Source organism: Eulemur rufifrons, chromosome 9 (genome assembly GCF_041146395.1).
Source record: "Eulemur rufifrons isolate Redbay chromosome 9, OSU_ERuf_1, whole genome shotgun sequence".
NCBI classification, from domain to species: Eukaryota; Metazoa; Chordata; class Mammalia; order Primates; family Lemuridae; genus Eulemur; species Eulemur rufifrons.
Genome location: NC_090991.1, coordinates 9,425,001 through 9,443,489, shown reverse-complemented (window position 1 = coordinate 9,443,489; position 18,489 = coordinate 9,425,001). Strand labels below are relative to the sequence as shown.

Sequence of the window (18,489 nt, the reverse complement as noted above, 5' to 3'; positions counted from 1 at the left end):
TCGGGGAGGGGCGTATGCTCCAGGTGATTTCTCCCACAAATCTGTTTTGAATTAACGTTTGTGAAAATACATTCAGTTCCATGTCGCCGTGGGTACCGTTAATTATTACATCAGTGTGTTAAGGCCATAACACAAATATGAATGTTGTGCTTTGGCTGCATTAAGGAGGAAGCACCTCTCTGCTTGGCACGATCAGGGATATTGAAAGATGCCCAGGAGTTATCAACCAGGTGGGCTGTATTTGAGCTCCTGATCTCACCCACCCCATCCCACGTGAAGGCCTGCAGGGTTTCAGGTGAAGGTCTCAGTGACAGGATGTTTCAGTGACAGGGTTTTGAGTGCTGGAGCACAGAAGCTCTGAGCAGGGTCCCAAAGATGCAGGAGGGGAAGAGCTGGCAAGGCCCAGGAGGTGGGGCCGGGACGCGCCCACCGATGACGTCACCAAGAGGCCCTCCCGTGAGCACCCGCGCCTCTCAGGAGCGGAGCTTTGGCTCATCATGGCGGCTTGCCAGGCTGAGGTTTCTACCTCCGTGAGTGCTGCTCTGCGTCCCTTGTCCTTTTTTTCTTGTCTGTCTTGGATTTTCTTTCTTCTCCTGTTCTGTTCACCTTCTATCTCTGGGTTCCCTGACCTCGCTGGCCGCGCCCGGGCCGGGGGTGTGGGCGGTGCGAGGAGATTAGCTGTTTCTCTTACTGGTTCTGCGAATATTTTTATTCTTTCATTCATGCGGCGCCCATTGTGAGCCTTAAACACGTCTCCGTTCACTCTCTAGGGTGTAAGCCTAGTGGAAAACCAGGAGCAGGTTAATGGGGGGCGGGGCAATGGGGCTGTGGGTTCCTGGAAGAGACCCCTGAAGCAGCTGTAGGGGAAAGGGCAACGGATAACCAGGAAAAGCTTCTGAGCCCCGGAGTGCGTGTAGGAGTTAGCGAGGCGGTGAAAGAGGCTTCAAGCGGAAGCAAACACATATTCAAAGGCAAGAGATAGAGCAGGTGTATAAAAAACTCAAGAAGTTCAATTGGCTGATGGTGAAGGGTTCAGAGCTGACAGTCTTGTAAGTCTTGCTGAGCAACGACTTTAACCTGAGGATAACTGAGAGACAGGTTTTAAGGAGAAGAGTGAGTGAATGAGATTTAGGTTTTAGTTTACTGAATTAGTGGTGTGTAGAGTGGCCTGGAGGGTACCGTTAGAAGGCTGTGGTTGAAATGCAAAGAGAGGTTGGTGACCCCAGCCATAGCAGTAATGATGAGGTTCCAGAAGTGAAGACAATAAAAAGGTTATTAAGGAGATAGAATTTGAAGGATTGGGTCTTATGTAGGGAAAGGAAGGAGTTAAGAACGACATCCAGGTTTCAGGGTAGAAAAACTATTTGGTAGACGGTGCTATTTGCTAAGTCAGTAAATAAAGCACTAGAACAGTGCTAGGAGAGGAGTAAGAGTGGGTTTTGAGAAAAGTTCAGTGTTGGGCGTGCGTGCTGCCTGTAAGTTGGCCATGGAAAATCAAGTAGGCAGATGGATAGGACAAAAGCTCAGGAAAGCAATCTCAGCTAAAGTAGAGACATAGAAAAAAAGCATCATTTATTCATGGTTGTTAAAGCTATGTAGTGGTTGAGATCATATAGTGTTCTTAAACTTCAGCCTATATCAGCATTAATCTGTGGAGCTTATTTAAAATACACCTATGTCCTCCCTCACCCCCATTCTGATTCAGTAGACAAGACCATGTTTGCCTTTTTAACAAAACTTAGCTGATATCACTTTGAGGTAGTGGTATCACTTTGAGAAATAATGGTATTCAGTGTGCCAAGCAATGGACAGGCCATCAGAGGAATAGGAACTAAAAAAGAAGACTGAGAGAGGAAGACAAAAAGTGTAAGAACCTAGGCTCTGATTGTGTTGGTGGCGTGGCTTTGAATGATGATCTGGTCCAGTGTCCATAACTCTGACCATGAATGAGAGTGTTTGGCTGAGGTGGGGTGAGGGTCAGTGGTAGGGCTGTCCACAGGATGCTGAAGTCGTCTAGAGCTTGAAGATTGGCCTTCAAGCTGTTTTTAGGCTGCAAAAGATGGGCTGAATGTGAAAGGCCGATCAGAAAGTTAATAGAGGAGTCTTGGAAGACCAGGGATGGAGCTGTAATGGTTTATAAGTAGACTCAAGGATCAAGAAAGTTAAAGGGCCTACCCCTAAGTACTGTTGAATTCTTTATTTTAAAAATAAAGCTTCCTGGGACTTGGAGTAGACCAAACTGGTCCTCTTCTCTAAAGTTATCTGTGTTTAATGGCAACTATGTTTCTAGAATCTGTGTGAAGTATACAAAGATGGTCCATGTCCTCCTTAGGAATCCCACATCTTAACTGAAAAGACAGAACAGGAAACAAACCCAGTGGGATTGTATCTTGCATGTGTTTAGCTTATGGGAACTTAAATGCATATACATGAATAAAAAAAAGAGGAAATGATTTTAAAAATTATACTCTGCCTATGTCCTTTTTATGTACTGTCCACTAATTAGGCACATTTACACATACATAGTACAATACTATGTCCTTCATGAGCATTTTGAAGGATTTTTCTTTCTCTTTTTTTTTTTTTTGAGGCAGAGTCCTGCTCTGTCACCCTGGCTAGAGTGCCATGGCGTCAGCCTAGCTCATAGCAACCTCAAACTCTGGGCTCAAGGGATCCTACTGCCTCAGCCTCCCGAGCAGCTGAGACTACAGGCATGCGCCACCATGCCCTGCTAATTTTTTATATATATATTTTTAGCTGTCCATATAATTTCTTTCTATTTTTAGTAGAGACGGGGGTCTATCTCTTGCTCAGGCTGGTCTCGAACTCCTGAGCTCAAACAATCCGCCCGCCTCAGCCTCCCAGAGTGCTAGGATTACAGGCGTGAGCCACTGTGCCCGGCCTGAAGGATTTTTCAATGGTATTTCTACCCATTCTTGCTTTTCAAATTGCTGACTTTAAAACCAGACTCCATGTAAAATGGGATACCATTAAACGTGGTGATCATTGCTCATAATAGAGCTATGTACAAGGTCCTGTGGAAGCTTTAAGGAAAGAGCAGCATTCTGTCTAGGATGGTCAGAGGAAGGTCTATACAGGAATATATATTCCAGTTGAGCATTTTAAGGATTAGTACAAGTTTGTTAGAGAAAGAGGCAAGACCAAAGCTGCATGGCCAGCTATCTAAGGTAGCTATATGGCTGGACTAAGATTTATAAGGTTTCTTCAAGTTCTAAACTCCTTTACTTTTTTAAAATTTTATATTTCTTAAGAGAGAGTGTCTTGTTCTATTGTCCAGGCTGGAGTGCAGTGATATAATCTTAGCTTACTGCAACCTTGAAATTCTGGGCTCAAATGATCCTTCTGCCACCACACCTGGCTACTTTAAAAAACATTTTTTTTTGTTAAGGCATAAAGAGTTGCAAACAAAAATTTTTTTTTTTTTTTTGTAGAGATGGTGTCTCATTGTGTTGCCCAGGGTGGTCTCAAACTCCTGGCCTCAAGTGATCCTCCCATCTTGGCCTTCCAAAGTGCTGGGATTACAGGCATGAGCCACTGAACCCAGCCTCATTTATTTGGATCTTCATTTTACATGCCCTCTGGATTCTTTTTTCTAGTCCTTTGTTCTTTTCAAAAGTTTCCTTGGTAGGCAAGATAGTCATGTTTTAACTAGATTCATTTTCCTCAGGAACAAGACTGGCTTAAGACTGCTGAGGCCTTCATCCAAGAGACCCTGTGTCCAACTGGCAAGGAGCCTAATGTTCAGTTGACTCAGTTGGTCATTGATTGTGTGAAGACTGTCTGGTCGTCCCAGGGAAGTAACCAGGGTATTACACTACCACTCAGCTACAGGTAAGGAGAGGTGGGGCTGGGGGAGAGGTTGAATTTTGGGTTCAAAAGGAAGACCCTGTAGTTAGAAAAGGGGAAGCGAGAAGAGTGAGTGGAGGACAAGGTGGCATAAACATGTCCCCTTCTCATTTTTTTTTTTTTTTTGAGACACTGCCTCACTGTATTGCCCAGGCTGGAGTACAGTGGCATCATCATAGCTCACTGCAGCTTTGAACTTCTGGACTCAAGTGATCCTCCTGCCTCAGCGTCCTGAGTAGCTGGGACTATAGTCACACACTACACCCAGCTAAAAACACATCCCTTTCTGCAAAACTTTCCTATTCTCCATCAAGCTTTCTTTTTCCTAAAGTTCCCTAAATTGGGTTAAGTCAAGTTTAGAGGAAAGAAGAAGGGAAAAGATAGAAAATTTGGAAAAAGATCTCAAAGTAAGGAGAGAGGCTGGTATTATCATTGTTTTGTGTGTTAGGAAACTAAGATACAGAGAGATGTATGAATTCATGAAGTGCAGATGGTTGTGTTTAAAACCTGAGTTTAAGGACTTCTGAGGGTCTTTTCTTATATTTGGTTATTTTACTGTTTATTGTACTACCATTTCCTAAAGTGTTCTTGCAATGTTAATAAAGCACCATAAGAAATGGAGTTCATGGCCAAATAAGTTTGAGAGGCATTGGATTTGATGACCTTTTCTAGGAGAGTAACAGGGCTTGTTAACATATTAAAGGCTCTGAAAAGACCTGCAAAAAGAAATCTGTTTACCTCCTCATAGAAGTAGCCACTTTCTTGAATGTGGGGTATATTATTCCCATGAATATTTTTATATATTTACTACATATGCATCTGTCCCTGAGCAGTATACAGTAGAGATTTGCATATCTTTAGTCTTCATACAAATTGTACCATACCTCATATACTCTCTGCAATTTGCTTTTTGTGCTTAACATTATGCTTCTGAGATTTATTCATATAGATACATATAGCTCTAGCTCACATAATGGCTCTATGATATTCTATTTTGTGAATATACGTATCCTTTTAAAAACAAAAAAGATAGAAAGCTGTTTAGCACAGGGTATTTTTTCCCTGGCACTGCGTTAGCCTACTTTTGACAGTTTGGAAGCACTTCACACAGCCTGGTTATCTGTGTCAGTAAAGGCAAAGGATCTTTCGTGAGAAGACGGCTTAATTATCCAAAACATCATTCCATAATTCTGTGTAAGTTTTTCATCCATGGACTTTGTGGTACACCAGGAGTACTTGAAATGCTAGTATGCCAGAATGTAAATCAACATACTGCTTCCTTCACTGAGAAAGTCTTGCCTGTGAAAAAGAATTAGCTGAACTAAATAGTGTGCTAGTGACATTATGTATAGCTATGTACTTACTGCTGAACTTTTAAAAACCTTAGCATTTTCCTATGTTTGCTTCAATTCTTTTTTATCAGAAGTAAAATGTTAGAGATTTAGTGAAGTTCCCTAACTATTGTAATCCAATTCTCCCCTACTCCTTCTCCAAAAGTACCAGTGTTCTGAAGGAGGAAGTGCAAGTTCATAGGGAATGGACACCATCAACCTCATTAGCTGTTTCCACATTGCTTTCCAGTGGATGTGTACCAGCTTACACACGTACTAGTGTACATCTGTGTCTTGAGCCTCTCTAAATTTTACCTCGATTAAAAATTTTTACTTATGGCCGGGCGCGGTGGCTCACGCCTGTAATCCTAGCACTCTGGGAGGCCGAGGCGGGTGGATCGCTCAAGGTCAAGAGTTCGAGACCAGCCTGAGCAAGAGCGAGACCCCGTCTCTACTAAAAATAGAAAGAAATTATATGGACAACTAAAAATATATATATAGAAAAATTAGCCGGGCATGGTGGCGCATGCCTGTAGTCCCAGCTACTCGGGAGGCTGAGGCAGGAGGATCGCTTGAGCCCAGGAGTTTGAGGTTGCTGTGAGCTAGGCTGATGCCACGGCACTCACTCTAGCCTGGACAACAAAGTGAGACTCTGTCTCAAAAAAAAAAAAAAAAAAATTTTTTTACTTATTTATTTTTGCCTACTTGGGAGGCATTAAATGGTATTTATTATTTTAATTTCAAAGTAATTTCTGAGGGTACTCGTACCTAGGTTTTGTTTCTTTTTCAATTTTTTGTAGAGGTAGGGTCTTGCTATGTTGCCCAGAGCTGGTCTCGAACTCCTGGCCTCAAGATATCCTTCCATCTCAGCCTCCCAGAGTACTGAGATTACAGGCATGAGCCACCGAGGCCTGGCCTAAATGTAATTTTCTTTATTTTTCCATTTTCTGTGTGCCAGGCACTGTGCTAGGCCTTGGAAGTTAGAGAGCAATGACAAATGCAAAGGACTGAGGTTGTCATGTTTAGTATCCTGACCCAGAACTTGAAGAATGTGGGAAAAGTGACCCTTATCCTTACTGTTTTCTGTCCTGAAGGTATCTAAGATAAAGAGATAGTTCTGTCTAGTTATTTTTTTCCTGGGCCTTCACAGAAGTATGAAAACACAAAGAAAGAACATGGACTTTTGAATAAGACACATCTGGCTGTGCCTCCTATGCTTTTTTGTGAGCTTCTCTAACTTTTCTCATTGGTGGCATTTACCGGTTTTGTTTTTGTTTTTTTTTTTTTCACTTCAGAGAGGAATACAGGCGGTTTCTTTAGTGAAAACTAAATGCAATATTAAGTGTGACTGTACCCAATATAGTACAATGTGCACAGCAGGGGCTTAACATGTGTTAGTTTCTGTCTGTGCCTTTTATCTTCTCCAAAGCTATATGGAGAAGTATGAGAGCATATGCAGAAGGGAGGGTAGCCAACTACAACAGCATTCCCATCTTGAGTACTTGCTATGGATTATATTCATGACTCTAATAAGGAGGATTAATTGTGTTGCTTGTTTTGATGCTTATTCTATTTATTTTCCACTTAAAAAAATCATGGGAGGCTGGGTGTGGTGGCACGCACCTGTAGTCCCACCTGCTCAGGAGGCTGAGGCAGAGGGATCACTTGAGGCCAGAAGTTTGAGGCTGTAGTGTGCTGTGATCACGCCTGTGAATAGTCACTGCTCTTCAGACTCGACAACATAGTGAGACCCTGTCTCTTAAAAAACAAAAAATGGGAATGCAAGCAAGTAAGAATAATGGTATTATAAAAATGTGAATTTACCAAAACTTAGATAAATTTATTATTTGTGACACATCCAACACCCACCATCTCAGCCTCAGCTTCTCAGCCAGTCTCTAGTACTGTGATACTCTAGGGTAGAAATGAAACTTGCCTGGGAACATTATGGTTGAGCCATCAGGCAGATGCCTAAGTGGCCCCATTGGAGTTCTCTGTGGATCTGTGAGCTGAGATGTCTTCAAGGGAGCTGTCTATAAAGTGTTCTCCCCACACACTCATTTCCTCAGGTCCCTCTTGCATTCCTACTTCATTTCTCTGGGTCCTCTCCCTGACACCTCTTGTTCAAGATATTACTCAGCACAGTCTTTCTTCCTGCTCTCTCTAGGTACTGCCCAGCCTTGGGACCCAGCACCATCCTCATTTTTTAGGCCTTTACTCCCAGTGTTTTCCCTTTCGATCAGTCATATAAACTCATCTCTTATTCCTTGCTCCCCTTCAACCTTTCCTTGGGCTCTTGGAGATTTGTCAGGGTTAAGAGTAACCTCCTAGGCTTGGACCTGACTTTGTAGGACCTGTGTTCCCTTCACTCTACAGCTTTGTCTCAGTACAGGACCTCAGGACCCACCAGCAGCTGCCGTGCTGTAGCCACCTGTCCTGGAGCAGTAGTGCCTACCAGGCTTGGGCCCAGGAGGCTGGACCAAATGGGACCCCTCTGCCCCGGGAGCAGCTTTTACTTTTAGGGACGCTAACAGACCTATCAGGGGATGTGGAACAAGAGCGCAGGGATGGAGGCCTCTATGTGAGAGATAACACTGGAATCCTGTGCTGTGAGGTAAGTGGAAGGCAAAGGTCAGGTGTCTTAGATCCTAATAAGAATAGTGTCTAGAAAGCAAGGCAGTTAAGTCTCTGAGGGAACAAAGGAAGATTGGGGTGGATTGGATGCCAGGATCCCGGTTAACCCTTGCTCTTGGTCTTTTCTAGCTCATAGATCTGGACCTTTCTTGGTTGGGCCATCTCTTTCTGTTCCCCCGTTGGAGTTACCTCCCTCCTACCAGAGGGAATTTCTCAGGGGAAGGGCACTTGGAGCTCTGGGATGCCCCTGTGCCAGTGTTTCCTTTGACCATCAGTCCTGGTCCTCCCATACCTATCCCCGTCCTCTATACAGAGAGTGCTTCCCACATGCTCAGGCTCAGGTAATTTGTCCCCCACTGGGGGTGGAGGGAGCCTTGTGAAACCTGGGGGATGATGGTGGGTCAGCAGTGGGGAGGGAAAGAAGGGTATTGATAGTAATATAGATGAAATGTTTCAAATCAAAAGGGAATGATGGGGTTTTGAATATTAAGAATGTTAAGAGGACGTTTCTTCAAGGGAAATGTGCCTTGTCTAGGGCAAGAAGAGTTTGGAAGTTTTCAGAGTAATAGCTTTGTGCTGTGGATATTTTACATCACTACCACATTTTCTTTACTGTGGATGGGAAAACATTTGTGGGGAAAAAGAAGAGAAATAAAACTGACTTCTTCCTCTTCTCTTTCTTCCTTCTTAGAAGCAAACCCAGAGGTGTGCAGCAAAACCTGGCTGGGAAGCTGGTTCGATTGAGTGCTCTGGTGAAAAGTCAGCGCAAATCTTACTTTGTCCTATCTCTTGGTGAATCATCCTCAGAGGTCAGCGAGACTGCCAGCCATGTGTCCATTGTTGTGCAGGTGAGAAGTAGGGTCCACTCAGGGGCATGGAGGTGTGGAAGGGGTGTTAGAGCTTTTAATAGGAAAGATAACATTGTAGATGGAACCACATAGGAAAGGAGGGCAGCTGGGAGAGTTGTTTTCTGTGTTCGTGCTATTGAGGGAAGGTCAGGTAATGTCTGTGCATGGAGGTAGGGAATAGACTTACTTTCCTGCTGTGCAATTCATCTGAGTACACAGCTTTTGTATTGTGTATGACCTTTTAAAAACCTGCCAGAATCATTTGTTCTTACCCTGCATTAGGAGGATGACCAAGTAAATATTCACCTTCACACCATTAAGACATTGAGTAAATGCATTTTTTAAAAACTTGCTGCTTATTGTTGACTCTTTTTACATCAACTGGCACAATTTAAAAATCATTAATTTTTATTCTAACTGTTGTTTTATGACTTATATAATTATCTGAATACTGTTTCAAAAGCATTCAAAACAATTAAAGAAGGAAAAGGCTTTCTAACATGCTTATCAAAAAAGGAAACTATGCAATTTATTAGCACCATAAGAATTCGTGTGTGTGTGTGTGTATGTGTATGTGAGATGAGCTTGAGTAACTGATTAGAATGTAAAGTAACTAAAAATGTTAAAACTAAAAATGCTTAGTTTCACCTGAAGATTCAGCAAGTGAATAAAAAAAAAAAGCTTAGTTGCTGCCCAAATTTCTGATCTTGATTTTTCCTCCTGGGTTAAAGAAGATCTTATTCATTTTCTTTACATCGTACTGTTTTAAATCTGGAGACCTTGAGAAAATTCTGTGAAAGGTGGGATTGGCTCATTCGTGTGTTGTATGTGAAGGGAGAAATGTCTGAAATGTGCTTGAATTTTGCAGGGTCACTGAAGAGGAGTAAGTTGTTCAGGTAGTTTGTAATTGTATTGTAGATCCTACATGGTATTGATTTATAAGACAAGCAGAGAATAATACAAAATAGTATGTAAGTTCCAAGATGTGTGGTATAGTTTGTAAGTGGTATAGCAGGTCAGCTAGAGTTTATCACATGGCAGGAAGCTTTGTGAGAGACTTTACACTTGACCTGGATCTTAAAGGATGGATAGGATTTGAATCGCTAGAGTAGGGGGGACAATGTTCTGGACTGGAGAATAACCTGTACCTATATTCAACCTTTACTGAGCATGTGCTATATGCTGGGCACCTTGGTAACTTACAGGCACAAAATCAAACAGGATAATGGCCTTTGTCCTCTGGAAGCTGTCAACCAGATGAGTGAGTCAGTGATTACTGTGCAGGATCCTAAAGGCTGTAGACATGCACGTGCATGAGTTGTAATGAAGGTGCAGAGGTGGGCTTTGGAGTAAGCCCTGGAGGTCAGAAGAGGAATGATCTTCGTATGTTTATGAGCTACTGGAGAGAAAAGTTGGAGACATATGGACACTCTAGATGACCCAGTGAATCTCTTCTATAGTAGAGGATAGTGAAGTATAGTATAGATGGAGGAGCTGAGGTCATCTCTTAGAAATGAAGGACTAGACTCTGAAAAGAGGAGGAAAGTTTAACTTTACTGCTATGCTAGGTAGCCAGGGAGAAGAGATTGCTGAGCAATGACGGGGGCCCAACTGGAGAGGGTCAGCATCAATGTTTGGCACTAGGGTGTCTTGGATCTGTCTTCCTCAAGTAGGGTTTTGCCTTAGAAAAGGAGTTGAGGAAGCAGAGAGCTGAGGTGATGTGGTATTGGTAGGCTCCAGGGTAAAGGGTAAAAAGGCCAGGCACTCAGATCCTGCCTGGCATTCAGACAGGGGAAGGGGTTGACCTCAACGTCTGAGTGAAGGAGAAGGGGCTGAGATATCATAGGTCCTAGTGAGAGGGTAGAGGACAAGTTTAATGAACATTGGGGGAAGCACCAGGATTCCTTTATTTGTTTGTTCAAATCATTATTAACAATGTATTTGGTGCCAAGCAGTAAGTTTAAGTAAGGTCTTAGCAATATCTTGTGATGAATTGTGATGTCCAAGGTCTAGTTGGTAGGACTCAGCTGGTTTTAGAGTAGAAATGGAGGTATGTGAAGCTGAGCTCAGATGACCATGAAGTTCATTGTCTTGAGTCATCAGTGTGTTTTGAAGCCCCTGAGAAAGGCAGCAGTGCTCTGTTATGCCTGCAGGAGGAGCATGCCCTAGGAGATTGATATATCTATGAGCAGTCTTACCCATAAAACTTTCTTCTTCCTTGTGCTTAAAATTCTTCAACAACTGCCCTATCATTTTCCTTCACTGGTCTGTAATATACCCTGCATGGCATTTCTGGGCTTTTTTCCTCATTTCGGCTCTCCTATCTTGCCTCCTGCAACTCCCAACAACATTCTCTTTTCTCCATCCTTTTTTTTTTTTTTTTTTTTGAGACAGAGTCTCACTCTGTTGCCTGGGCTAGAGTGAGTGCTGTGGCGTCAGCCTAGCTCACAGCAACCTCAAACTCCTGAGCTCAAGGGATCCTCCTGTCTCAGCCTCCCGAGTAGCTGGGACTACAGGCATGCACCACCATGCCCGGCTAATTTTTTCTATATATATTTTTAGCTGTCCATATAATTTCTTTCTATTTTTAGTAGAGATGGGGTCTCACTCTTGCTCAGGCTGGTCTCGAACTCCTGAGCTCAAACGATTCACCCACCTCGGCCTCCCAGAGTGCTAGGATTACAGGCGTGAGCCACTACGCCCGGCCTCTTTTCTCCATCCTGACCACTGTTTTCAGTGCCCCCAAATCATGCCTTGCTCATTCTGAATTCTGAGCATTTCTGTGTTGCCTCCTCCTTGAATCTCCCTTCTCTCTCCTCTCCACTTAGACAAGCCAGATATATCCTTCAGGACTCTGTTCAAGTTCTACTTCTTTCACTAGGTGTTCCTGATCATTCCACCCCATCCTGACCTTCTCTGTCCAAATGCATATTGGTTTTTTTTTTTTTTTTTTTTTTTTTTTTGAGACAGAGTCTCACTCTGTTGCCCAGGCTAGAGTGAGTGCCGTGGCGTCAGCCTAGCTCACAGCAACCTCAAACTCCTGAGCTCAAGGGATCCTCCTGTCTCAGCCTCCCGAGTAGCTGGGACTACAGGCATGCACCACCATGCCCAGTTAATTTTTTCTATATATATTTTTAGCTGTCCATATAATTTCTTTCTATTTTTAGTAGAGATGGGGTCTCGCTCTTGCTCAGGCTGGTCTCGAACTCCTGAGCTCAAACGATCCGCCCACCTCGGCCTCCCAGAGTGCTAGGATTACAGGCGTGAGCCACCGCGCCCGGCCTGCATATTGGTTTTGACACTTGATTATATATGGCTCCATATTATTGCTTAGGTTTGCGTCTGTGTTCCCCAGTGGTGTGAAATATGCTGGAGAAGAGGGAAGAGTTTATTGTACTTTTCTTAACATCTGTCCCAACACTGGATCCATATGTACCCAATGTGTATCGATTACATAAATGAATGTTGTTTGTGTGTTATGGGGTGGGATAGGGGATGCCTATGCTGAATAAGGCATACTCTTCTCAGTGGAATATTTATGTATTATATTTTTTTTTTTTTTTTTTTTTTTGAGACAGAGTCTCACTCTGTTGCCCAGGCTAGAGTGAGTGCCATGGCGTCAGCCTAGCTCACAGCAACCTCAAACTCCTGAGCTCAAGCGATCCTCCTGTCTCAGCCTCCCGAGTAGCTGGGACTACAGGCATGCGCCACCATGCCCGGCTAATTTTTTTTCCTCTATATATTTTTAGCTGTCCATATAATTTCTTTCTATTTTTAGTAGAGGTGGGGTCTCGCTCTTGCTCAGGCTGGTCTCGAACTCCTGAGCTCAAAGGATCTGCCCACCTCGGCCTCCCAGAGTGCTAGGATTACAGGCGTGAGCCACCGCGCCCGGCCTTGTATTATATTTTTGAAGGAAGTTTTAGGGATGTTTTTAAGGAAGTTTTATACTTGGGGAAGGGATTAGTAAATATTTGGCATCTCCTGTGAGAGGAGAGATCCTGAAAGTTCTGTGGCTTAAGATTTAATTGGCAAACATAGGGAAGATGAAGAGGTGAAGGAAGACTCACGGGAAGCAGGTCTTTGAGGTCAAATCATGATGGAAAGGGACTCCAGCAGAGGGCAGCATTGGGGGAGGTGTCTCATGTGCCGTGTTGCCTGTTTCCGCACAAGCCAGATCCCTGCTCAGCTGGTGTGGCACCGAGCCCTTTGGCCTGGTAAGGCCTATGTGCTGACAGAACTGCGAGTATCCAGGGTCCGTGGTCACCGTTACCGTGTTTGGACGACCAGTCCCTCCTCCCGTCTGTTGCCGCTGAAACCAGAATGTGTAGAGGAACTGGAAATGGACCTGGAAGGACCCCTCTTGGAGGCTTACCCCAAGCCAGTCCCCACGCCCAGCAACTCCCAGGACAAGACGGGGCAAAGAGGTCTTGTCCGGGACTCCACACTTTTATCATATTCGGTGAGAGCAGGGAGAGATCCTAGAGCTCAAGGGGCAGGAAATGTGGGTGTCCAGAGAGGAGGGAACTAGTAACCAACGGCACCTCTGGCCTTTTTGCAGGGAACAGTCACTGGTGTGTTGAATGATGCTGCTGGCCTCTATGAGCTGGACGGGCAGCTGGGGCTCTGCCTCGCCTACCTGCAGTTCCGTGGCCTCAGGAGGGTGATGCGACCAGGGGTCTGTCTGGAGGTACATGAGAGATCAGGGCTGCTGCCCCTCTCAGCAGCTTCTCTTACCTTCATGGGCTTGTCTCTTTCTGTGGTGGGGTGGGAACTTCTACAGCAAAAATATACAAATAAAAAAGTGTGTTGGGGGGTAGTGCTTTTATAAAGAATGATTTGGACAAAAGCTCAGACTAGAAAGGAGTAGTCTTGGGCACTGTGAGGAGGGGTTGAGGCCAGAGCTTCTCCTTCACAGAAAGGCCTTCCAGCCGGAAAGGAGGTGCCTGAAGCGTAGGTGTAGGGCCCAGCTGACTTCAGGCAGCCTGGTGAAAAGCCTAAGCCTTGCCTGTCCTGCCAGGAGCCACCTGGCCCACAGCAGACTGAGTGGAGCTCATGGGAGTTGAAGGCTGACTGCAGGGGAGTGGGTTATGATAGAAGGTGAGGCCAGCCAGTGTAGGAGAGATTGTGTTTCTTCCTCTTGGAACCCAGGCAGCAGGTTCACTTTTCCTGCTTTCTCCCAGCTCCAGGACGTTCACCTCCTCCAGTCAGTGGGTGGAGGGACAAGAAGGCCAGTGCTAGCCCCCTGCCTCCGTGGTGCTGTTCTTTTTCGGGGCTTCTCTCGTCAGAAGCCTGGAACTCAGTCATCGCACCAAGTCTTTGGGGCCTCCCTGTATGAGCAGCTGATCTGGGAACGTCAGTTAGGACTTCCCCTCTACGTGTGGGCTTCTAAGGCCCTGGAGGACCTGGCTTTCAAGTGAGGAGGACAAGGGTCTGGGGTGGGGAGGTGGCGGGAGTAGGACACTTCTGCAAGGGAAGCAGGATCCTTGAAGAGACAGGGTCTTGGAGGAGTGACCGTGCTTTTTTCCCTGGCCAAGGCTGTGTCCCCACGTGCTGAGATACCAGCAACTCCTGCAGCCTTCCTTTCCTGGGAACCCCGGCCTGGGGCTGCAACTCTTGGCTCCTACCCTGGATCTTCTGGCTCCACCAGGCAGCCCCATTCGGAAAGCACATGTTGAGATCCTTCAGGAGCTGCATCACTGTCCCCTCCAGAAAGTATGAGGCTGTGGGGGAAAGATGGGTGGTGGAGCTAATAATGCACTGGAGAACTGCCGGGGCACACGGACACACGGTCTGATTTCTCTTCCCTCCTAACAGTATGCTCAGCTACAGACTCCCTACTCTTTCCCCACTCTGGCCACCTTGAAAGACGAAGGGCAGCGCAGGGCCTGGGCCTCCTTTGACCCTAGGGCCCTTCTGCCCCTCCCGGAGGCCTCCCACCTGCCCAGCTGCCAACTCAATCACCGCCTGGCCTGGTCCTGGTTCTGCCTGCAGCCCTCTGCCTTCCAACCAGCCCAGGTAAAGGGGGGAGGGGTGGGAGGCATCACAGGGCTCAGAGGACATCCTCTTTTTGCCACTACACTGGTTCACGTCACTGTCATTTTGACTACACTAGCCTTGTAAGTAGACTGCTCCCTCTGTTCTTGGCTCCCTCCAATTCATTCTCCCTGTAGTATCTAGACAGAGAGGGTAAAAACTGTAACATGAATTACAGAACTCTCTTGTTTAAGTCCTTTTTGTGGTTTTCCCAGTACATATAAAATAAAACCAAACTCCTCATTATGTCCTGTGAGGTCCTACATGGTCTCTTACCTCTAACCTCAATTTGTGTCCTTTCTCTCCTGCTGCAGGTACAAATGCATGTGTGTTTTTTCGTGTCTGTCTTCTCCACTTGAGTATAAGTCCTTTGAGGTTAAAGACTACGTCTTTTTTATTCACTTTGTAGCTCTACTGTTTAACACAGTGCCTGGCACATGGTAGATGCTCTCTCTGTATTTGTTTAATAAATATTTGATACATTGGCCTTCATCTTCCTGCAGGTTTTACTTGGGGTTCTGGTGGCTTCATCTCATAAAGGTTGTCTGCAACTGAGGGACCAAAGTGGTTCCCTGCACTGCCTGCTGCTGGCCAAGCACTCACAACCCCTTACTGACCCACGGCTCTTAGGTTTGGAGTTCAGATGTAGAAAGATGGTGGTGGGGTAGTGGTTCTCAGAACTGGGGGAGCCTGGGAGGAAGCATCTGCTGGGATTTATCAGAGATGCTGAAGTGACACATGTTGATCAACAACTTTGGGGAGACGTTTGGGAGAGCCATATGGCAGGCAAAGAAGCAGGGGGACCCCTAGTTCCAATTCCCAGCATGCATTCCTTCCACCATAGCTCTTAGCACGCACACCAGGGTTACAACTCTTGTTTCCTACATTCTTAGTCAGAAGAATAATGGTCTTATTTGGGCTTATTGAATTTTGTAGACAGGAAAATGCTGGGGAGGAAAGTTTCTTAGATTTAGGAAGGGGCATTTTAGGGATTTGTGAGAAAGTATAATCAAGACCTTTCAGCCTAGGAGGCCAAGGGTGGGGTTGGACATGCAGATGGAATGGTTTCACCTTGGGGGTGTCACCCCTCTAAAGTGGAGTCAGATGTGGGCAGCAGTTAGGAGAGCAGCTCTGGTCTGGGTTGGGCAGTGAGACCTGCAGGGTGGTCTGCCTCACTGCCCACCCCACAGTTGTCTTTTCTTGCCAGAATAGAAAACTTTCTTCCTCTAGGCTGTCTGGTACGGGCAGAGAAGTTTCAGCTGGTTGTAGAGAGGAATGTCAAAAGCAGCTTCCCTTCCTGGAAGGAGTTGAGCACGCCAGGCTTTATCCAGAAGCAGCAGTCCAGGTCAGCTCCTTGGAGTATACTCCTGAGTCTGAGGGGAAGGGCCTGGTGCAAGTGGGGCTGGGGCCCCAGAACACCAAGTGCCTGCATCACTAAGCAATCTATTCCTTGTCTCTCCCAACAGGATCTATGTCCAGATCGTTCTGGCTGATGCCCTGATCCTGCCTGTGCCTAAATCCTGCCTTCATTCAGCCACCAGTACAACACCTCAGACAGATTCCACCTGCCCAGACGGACCCCACATAGAACAGAGTCGGCTGTTCTTGCTATCCCACAAGGAGGCCCTCATGAAGCGGAATTTTTGTGTTCCCGAAGGGGCCAATCCAGAGGATCCCAAGCCCACCCTCTGTTTTTATGTGTCAGGGAGCTGGCTTGGGGGCACACAGAAGAAGGAGGGGACTGGATGGAGCCCACCCGAGCCTCAGGGAAATGAGGACAAGGATCAGAAGGTAAACTGGGACTCCAGGGCCCTAGGACCTGACATCTTGTGCCCCCGAGCCCCTGGCTGGGACCCCAGCACCCTGCTTTCCTGCACAGGTTCTCCTCATCTTCCTTGGCTCTTCAATCCGCTGGTTTGAGTTCTTGCACCCAGGGCAAGTGTACCGACTCGTGGCTCCTGGCACCCCTGTGAGTGTGCTACTTCATCATACCCCTCCCCTGCAGCTTTACAGGTTGGGATCTGGAGGGGTGCACCAGTGCCTGGTCAATCTCTAGGTCTCCTGGAAGAAGGCTGGATTTAGATAAACTAGAAGGCCTGTGTGTGTCGAGATCAATTCCTTCTCCAGGTTCCAGAAAGAAAACAAAATTGGGCCAGAGTATTTTATGAATCTCTTGCTGGACTAGGACACACTCAGAAGCAGTCATCTTCCCATTTCCCAGCAGACGTCAATGTTGTTCGAGAAGGATGCTTCATCTTGCACATCTCAGCGTCCTCTGGAGTTGGCTGGCTGTGTGTCCTGCCTCACTGTCCAGGATAAGTGGACCCTGGAGCTTGAGAGTTCCCAGGACATCCCAGATGTGCTGGCTACAAACAAGGCACTGCCTGAGTCCTCACTGACTGACCTGCTCAGTGACAAGTAAATGTCCACCAGCCCTCTGGTTAATTTGGCAGCTCTCTCTCCTGCTGAGTGAGCTGGGTTTGGTGAACAGTCTGTTGTTTTCTGCTTCAGCATGTGTTTATTTTTTTTATTATTTTCTTTTTTTTCAAAGAGGTAAAGTCTTACTTTGTTGCTCAGGCTGGAGTGCAGTGGCCATTCATAGGCACGTTCGTAGTGCATTGGGCCCTGAACTTCTGGGCTCAAGGGATCCTCCTGCCTCAGCCTTCCTGGTAGCTGGAACTATAGGCAGTGTGTGATCTTTAATATGAGTTAGCTGATAGAGGAATGTTAGTGTAAAAGGGAGGTTGTGTTTCATACCTGATTTTTCCCCCAGCATGTAACTGTTTTGAAATGATCACAAGCAGGCTTTCTCACAATTAAGGAAAAGCCTTAGCAACAAAAGGTAATAAAAGAAACATAAGAAAATATAAGGAAAAAGCTGAAAATCTCAAGAAGGGCCTTTTAGTGCAAGAAGTGGCTGGCTTATGGCCTTGGGAACAACTATACTTTGCTCATGTAAGCTTTTTGGGGTAGCTGCATGTATAAATGAAGAAGCTGCAGAGATATCTCCCCCTATGTTAAAAAAAAATGAATTTTATATGTAATTTTTATGAAATTGGTGTTTATTAGAAGTGAATGTTTTCGAGGACCTATGTTTTGGAGGAGGGGGCATGAGCCCCAACACATAAGCCTGCAAGTGATGGACTGACTGAGATTCTAGCTGTAAATGCAAGTGGAGATTTACCTGTGCTAGGAGGGCCTCTGGTTACAAAGTTGTATAGGTTTTGAATGATCTGCCACAACTCTATTTTTCCCATAAGCCCTGTTATTTTTTGATTTGGCAGATCTCCGAAGTTTTCTAGGGCTTTTATATATGAAGTTCTAGCAGATAATTAGCTCTTTTTGCTGTACTTTGATATGTTCTCTCCATTCTGTGCTTTCTTGTGCCTCCATTCTCAGTGTATTTTTCTGACTTTCCAGCGTCACCAATTCCTTGGTGTCTTTCTCAGCTGAGATTTTGTCACGGACACTGTGTAAGCCCCTTCTGACCCCTCTCCAGACGAAACCTGGTAATGACCTCTCCTTTGGGGGGAAGGTGTGAAATAGAGTGATGAGACCTTGTGGTCCTGACAGATCCCACTAACCCTCACCCCTTCCTTCTGTAGAGGACCCTGAGGCCGTGACAGGGTGTGTGAAGCTAACCGTAGCCCTACAGACTGCTGACTGTGACTTCCCCCCTCATCTGGACATATATATCGAAGACCCACACTTGCCTCCCTTGCTAGGACTCCTTCCTGGAGCCCGGGTCCACTTTGTGCAGCTGGAGAAAAGGGTTT

The 18,489-nt window shown here is 45.7% G+C and overlaps 1 protein-coding gene across 2 annotated transcripts in view; it reads left to right on the top strand.

Moving 5' to 3' along the window:
* The first annotated feature begins 497 nt into the window (after positions 1 to 497).
* Positions 498 to 18,489, top strand: part of CTC1 (CST telomere replication complex component 1) — a 20,392-nt gene continuing 2,400 nt past the window's right edge. For both annotated transcript variants that reach the window (XM_069482043.1, XM_069482042.1), the window contains exons 1-17: positions 498 to 530; positions 3,689 to 3,852; positions 7,575 to 7,812; positions 7,962 to 8,173; positions 8,524 to 8,680; positions 12,855 to 13,139; positions 13,239 to 13,367; positions 13,861 to 14,093; positions 14,215 to 14,392; positions 14,495 to 14,695; positions 15,217 to 15,343; positions 15,944 to 16,058; positions 16,180 to 16,504; positions 16,593 to 16,682; positions 16,938 to 17,131; positions 18,134 to 18,222; positions 18,319 to 18,489. The exon at positions 18,319 to 18,489 is cut by the window's right edge and continues 4 nt beyond it. In XM_069482043.1, coding sequence (XP_069338144.1) covers positions 498 to 530; positions 3,689 to 3,852; positions 7,575 to 7,812; positions 7,962 to 8,173; positions 8,524 to 8,680; positions 12,855 to 13,139; positions 13,239 to 13,367; positions 13,861 to 14,093; positions 14,215 to 14,392; positions 14,495 to 14,695; positions 15,217 to 15,343; positions 15,944 to 16,058; positions 16,180 to 16,504; positions 16,593 to 16,682; positions 16,938 to 17,131; positions 18,134 to 18,222; positions 18,319 to 18,489 — 2,941 coding nt within the window. The remainder of the gene's footprint in view (positions 531 to 3,688; positions 3,853 to 7,574; positions 7,813 to 7,961; positions 8,174 to 8,523; positions 8,681 to 12,854; positions 13,140 to 13,238; positions 13,368 to 13,860; positions 14,094 to 14,214; positions 14,393 to 14,494; positions 14,696 to 15,216; positions 15,344 to 15,943; positions 16,059 to 16,179; positions 16,505 to 16,592; positions 16,683 to 16,937; positions 17,132 to 18,133; positions 18,223 to 18,318) is intronic.